This window comes from Thamnophis sirtalis, unplaced genomic scaffold (assembly GCF_051295495.1).
Source record: "Thamnophis sirtalis isolate CommonGarterSnake01/CBP01778 unplaced genomic scaffold, rThaSir2_p1.2 scaffold_7, whole genome shotgun sequence".
NCBI lineage: Eukaryota > Metazoa > Chordata > Lepidosauria > Squamata > Natricidae > Thamnophis > Thamnophis sirtalis.
The window spans coordinates 15,433,697-15,439,975 of NW_028261387.1; the positions used below are offsets into that span (position 1 = coordinate 15,433,697).

General features: G+C 38.4%; 1 protein-coding gene across 1 annotated transcript in view; it reads left to right on the forward strand.

Annotated features, from left to right (window-relative positions):
* Positions 1-6,034, forward strand: part of LPAR3 (lysophosphatidic acid receptor 3) — a 34,704-nt gene extending 28,670 nt beyond the window's left edge. Inside the window, exon 3 of the mRNA XM_014053050.2 lies at positions 3,990-6,034. Within this exon, the coding sequence (XP_013908525.2) occupies positions 3,990-4,321 (332 nt within the window). The 3' untranslated portion in view covers positions 4,322-6,034. The remainder of the gene's footprint in view (positions 1-3,989) is intronic.
* The last annotated feature ends 245 nt before the right edge of the window (positions 6,035-6,279 follow it).

Here is a 6,279-nt window from a genome sequence, read left to right on the forward strand (position 1 = left end):
ATTTTTGGGATTTTAACCACCACTTTTTCCATTTGATGAACATCTTCAACTTCTCTGTCATATTTTACTGTTAGATGGACTAAGTAATCCAACTTCTTCTTTATCCTCTCACTTGTATTTGATAATTTCTGTATTTCTGAGAATATCTTTTGCAGATTTAAAACTCCTTTCTGGTTTTGAAATTGCGCCATGATTTCCAGCTGTCAAACGCTGCTACTCTAGCTTAGAAGGTTTTAGCAGAATTAAGCATCACAATAACATTTCACCTTTCTCTGGTTAAAAATCTACTTCAAAGGAACATCTCTGTGTTTTTCTTCTTCTTCTTATCACTCTCCATAAACAAGCTGTGAATCCTTGAAGTGACAAACCAGGATAATCAGTGAAAAAAGTATTTCGTTTCCAATACACAAACATCAACTTCCGAGTAGCAGCATTACAATGTTACAATTTCTTTCTTTCTTTTTGTATCTTTTTGTATTTCAAGTTTTTAAAAAGGTCCGATTCTTAAATGAGTTAGAAAAACACCCACAGTAATGAAAGAGGAGTTTTAGTCCACAGATTACAGAGAATAGTCAAAGAAAAAAAATAGAAGAAGGAAACTTAGTCCGTTCGTTTTAAAAGGCTTGCATAAATTCCATCCGTAAAAATAGCATTTAAAAAGTAAGATAACACACTGTTCAAAACCAGTCCAAATTTAATTCCGCTGCTTATTTCTTCTGTTCTCCAATTTAAATTAATTTTAAGTTTTTTTTAATAGGCAGTCACTTTTAAAACAGTAAAAATTTCTCACCAGCTGAAAACTCTTTCTCTTTCCATATCCTTCCGTTTTGGAGCCGCCATGACTTCATCAGTCATTTGGCTGGATTTTTTGTCACTGGCTTGAAGAGCTTCTCTTGGATCAATCAGAGACTTTGCGATGTCCCTGTAATCAGCAAGATGTATTCTTCCTGTTCACTGTCTCTACGGGACAGTTTAGGTCCGTTTGGACCACCCAGAGGCAAAAGTGTCAACTGCGATCTCAGAGCATTGAGATCGCACGTCGTGTCATCACAACTTCGGCTCCTCCCCTCGGCACTCAGCCTTTCTTATGGTTTCACAGCCATACATCGCAACTGAAAAAAACCATAGCCTTGACAATATGCACATTTGTTGGCAGTCCTGACAATACTTTCTATAATTATTACAGTACTTATAAGAACTTTTGTCAACATCTGAAAATGTTGCAAACTAAACCCTCTGTGTTGAATGTGATTTGATTGTTAGATTATTTGGGGCTGTAAATTAGATTAGGACATTGAAAAACATTCTGTAGGAAAAAATGCCAAACCATTTCCTACCGTTCCTAAAAAAAACACAAGAACATAATTGTGGAGTCACCAGGAATCAAGCTTGATTTAGAGGCTACAGCATTCTTTTAACTACAATTCATGCTCATGTGTTGCATAATGAAAGCATATCAGATACACATGCAATCTTGATCATATACTCTTTATTCACATTTTGCAATCAGAAAAGTGAAGGGCTTCCTTAAAGTTGCACAGCAAGTTGGGCACAAATATAGGAACTGAACTCAGCTTCCTTCCCTATGTAAGAGTTACTGAACTGGATGTGAGTTGGATGGTGTACTGGTAAGTTGAACTCTAGGCACGTAGTTGAATCATTTGTTTCCATATCTGCCGAGTCAAAAGATATCCAGACCACTTGAAGAATACTTCCTTGTTGCCACAAGAACACTTTACAAAAATATTTGTAAACTTTAGAAAAGAGGGGAAGGACTACTTGAAATATAAACGGTGACTTTTTTCAAAAAATACAACAGATTTTCCTCTCTATGATTTCTACGGCCTGCCTTTTATGCAGAGCTGTAATTTTTCTATTTTTATACGATGGGCTGCAATTGTGGCTTCAGCTAAGCACACGCTTGGTTTATGCGTAGCCGTTTTCTCTCTTCCCCTCTGTTGTTTGCACTGAAATCCTAGAGTGCAAACTTGCAGTGTTGGCAACTAGATATGAAGACATAATACATCTGAACTGCTTTATAATTATTTAATGTATCAGGAGGATCTTTAAATATGGTAGTTTTAATTTTTAATTTAATAGTCTGTCTGCTAACTGAGATTTTAATAATGGGATGTAAATAAAATAAAATGCTGTATTGCCTAAGCTTTTCTAAATTGCTCATCTACGTTTTAGTAATCACTCTGTTGTGAAGCCCCTTCAACCAATCTTTTAATGGGTGGTGCAATTATTACAGGTAAATAAGATTTGCTGCATTTATTTTTTACCTTCTTGCCCTATTTATTTTCTTTACTGTTATAAGACAGTAATGAGAATAGGGGAGTCAATGGAAGCTACTTTGTCTATTTTTAGTTTTGGACAGTAAAAGAAGTGGCAGATCCCTAAAGGTCTAAGCAGGAAATAAATCATTAACTATGGTTTTCAATAAGATACCATAAGAGATCTTGAAAGTTGCCTGCAGCCAAACTCTATTTGCATACTTGTGCTATATTACTTGAAAAATTCAATGATGATTTTGTGTTGCCTACAACCTGGAAATCAAGTTTGATTCCTGCTGACTCCATAATTATATTCTTGCATTTTTTTGTATATGTTTTAAGCTGTTTTTTCCCCCTGTATTGTATCTTCTAAACATTATGAAGTCTCAGGAATTCCAGCATTCACCCAGACTTAATATCTTTAGAAGGCAATAAAGACTGAACATAAAATGGGGACCTTTTTATATTCAGAGGCTAGACCAGTGATGGCTATCCTTTTTCTAGAGGTGACCCCCCCCCCACTTGCATGCGCAAGTGACCCATTCCCATGTGCATTTTTCATTTCATTTTCATTTTCCCTTTATTTGTATGCCGCCCTTTTCCCTGGGGGACCTCAGGGCGGCTCACAGTTCAAAAAAAAAGGGGGGGGGACAAACAATTTTCCAACATGAAGACAATACAACATATTAAAAAGAAAATACAACAGTCACACAATTTGAGTGGGGTTAGACTCTTAACCCCAGGCCAGCCGGGACAGCCAGATCTTTAGAGCGGCGTGGAAGGACTGGAGGGTGGTGAGGGTCCGAATCTCCACGGGGAGTTCGTTCCAGAGGGTCGGAGCAGCCACCGAGAAGGCTCTTCTCTGGGTAGTTTCCAGTCTACACTGACTGGATGATGGAATTAGGAGGAGGCCTAATCTATGCGATCGTATCGTTCTAGAGGAGGTAATTGGCAGTAGGCGGTCTCTCAAGTACCCAGGTCCAGTACCATGAAGGGCTTTGTAGGTGATAAGTAGCACCTTGAAGCGCACCCGGAGATCAACAGGCAGCCAGTGCAGCTCGCGGAGGATAGGTGTTACATGGGTGAAGCGAGGTGCACCCACGATCGCTCGCGCGGCCGCATTCTGGACTAGCTGAAGTCGCCGAATGCTCTTCAAGGGCAGCCCCATGTAGAGCACTTTCACCCTTTCCAGGCTCCAGACGCTTTCCCTTTATAAAAAAAAAGATGTTATAACAAAATTTACAATATAGGGTATTACAGCAATAGGAGAAAGTTTAAGTCATTGTAATTCACGTGGATGCTCTTACCCGGTGCTTTGTGAAACAAAGGTCAACCATTTGATTCATATCAATTCATAAAATATATCTTGTGGCACTCCATGCTATCTTGAAATTTTAAAACAATTTAGGCAATAATAACAGAATTTTGATGGAAGAGTAAATTGAGCCTTCTTCTGCAGGTTATCTGATTTAAGGCTTCCAATTAGCATTGGTGGGTATAGTATATTTTCCTTAGAAGCAGGTGTTAAACTTTTTAAACACCTTTAAAGGTAAAATAATTTGCAGGAGGGTAAAATAATGGAATCTTGCCCATCACGATCTGTCGGTGAATTGTGTATGTGTGATACTGTTTTATGCCTATAATTTTTTTTTTGAAAATGTAAACTTGTTCTTGAATAATCCTTATAAATCTTTCCTCTCTTCTCCCCGGTAGGTGCTTTTATTGTATGCTGGACTCCTGGACTTGTTGTACTACTCCTTGATGGTTTGAATTGCACTCATTGTGAAGTTCAGAATGTGAAAAGGTGGTTCCTTCTCCTAGCTCTGCTGAACTCTATCATGAATCCAATAATTTACTCTTACAAAGACGACGAGATGTCAAATACTATGAGGCGCATGATTTGTTGCTCATTTGAGGAGAGAAGCCAGGATCGTCGGTCTTCGAGGATCCCCTCTGCAGTGCTCGGCAGGAGCATAGATTCCTCTAGCCAGTACTTGGAAAATGGCATTAGTCAAGTGACTATCAGTGGCAAAGAAAATACCTGAATTCTCCCCCCCCTCCTCCAAATGGGGACTGCGCCGGGGGTAGGCCACAATCCAAATGATCTCTGAACCACCTGAGATCACTGAACCCTGAAACCACAGAAGAATATGTTCTCTGTACCAAAACCCAGATCCCAGGGTTACCTGACATCTTTGTAAATAATTACTGGATGAGGAAAAAATGTACTTGAAGGGATATGAAAGAATGGAAGGAGTGGTTTCAACTCTGCAGTGTTCCTTTTAAGTCTGGAAACAGTACAAGCAGCATTATGGAGTCTCCTTCCTCAGAGGTCTAGGCAGTGGTGCGATGTCACTGTGCCAGGGCTGCACCTTAACAGCCAATTGTGGTGAGGTGACAGGGTCAGCTTCTCAGTAGACGGGGGGAGGTCCTCATCCTCAAGTGAGGCTTTATTTTTACATCTTTTGAGGGCTGCCATTCTCAGCTACATTTTTTGTGCCTGGCACAAAAGTACTTCAGTTGCCAAACATCAGATTCTCTCTCAGTGCTCAGTGCTTCCTTCTGACGAACACCTGTTCAGAATTGGGCATTGAGCAAATACTCAAAAGGAATGAGTGCTTTTCTGCCACCACAACAAAGCAGCTGGCTAGGTCTATGGTGCCAAGTATGGCATTTTAGTGGCCCAGCAAGTAGGAGAAGACACTCTGGTGGCAAAATGGATTGCACCACCATTGCAGACTTGGGGTTGTTCCCTTTTAATAAAAAGCCACACAGGTAACCAGCTATTAGGGCATAATATAAACAAGCTTCTCCACAATGTTCCAGTTCTTTACATGAAGGGCTTTCTCTTTTGTGACTATCATTTCTGTAATAGAGAGTACTTGGTCAGTTTTGCTGCCTCTCTTCTGTCTGAAGTGGTACAGCACAGACACCGATTTCTTTCTTTGGGAAAGAGCTAGGTCAGAATTAGTTTAGTTATTCAGAGTGGCTTTTAAATTGTTTGCTTTAGGTAGCAGCCTACAGCTGCTCTGAACTCAGTGGGACTTGCTTCTGAGTAAATATAGTCGGCTGTTTAGTTTTATAAGTGGAACATTGTACGTGTTCTGCAATTAAGCATTTTAATAAAGATTTTTCAGGCTGTAAATGTGAGCTGTAGAACCTGCATTTGCCCTTTATCTGCTCTTTAACCACCCCACCCCCAGTCTCTATAAAGTAGTAGTTTCTACAAATGGCATTTTCTGCTCCAGAGGGGCAATATTTAGTTGCATTCCAAAAAAATTTAGAACATGCTAAAATCCTCACAATAAGTTATTCCATGCACATGTAGCTCCCATTCCATATTAATAGGTCTAAAAATATTAGCACTCTAATTTAATTAGAGTGAACTTATTGTGGTATGTCATTAAAAATATAAAGGATTCTGCATCACGATCATTTATGTACATGCAACCCAGTGTATTGCTAACAGAAGAACATTAGACATTTTGTTAGTAAACTGAATGTCTTGAATGCATGTGAATTATCAGTATAGTCAAGGTAATATGTTATAACCAGATGAAAAAGAAAAAAAGGCAACAATATTTATCAGCTGTATTTGATAGAAGTAATCTTTTCAGGTTAGCATAAGATCCTGGAAAGATTTCTGCAAAAGCATGAATTTGTATTTGTATATACTTTTATTACAATATTTTAATTTTAAAAAATCTTAATATGTACAGATTGCTTTTCATACATTACTTTTTAAATGGTTTAATGCCTGTGGATTATCTAGTGTTTAAAATAAATGCTTTGTATTTGATTTTGATCACCTCGTTGCTGTTTTTTTTTTTAAAAAGAAGAAATATTGAACGTCAAATCACACATGACGTTAATCTCATTATTGGAATCATGTTTATTTAATCACGTTATGTATGGATAATGATGGATAGTTTCTATCGAGGGATGGTTTATGCTTTCTTTTTCATGCTGCGATTGTCTTTTAAAAATCCTGCCTGCAACTAAA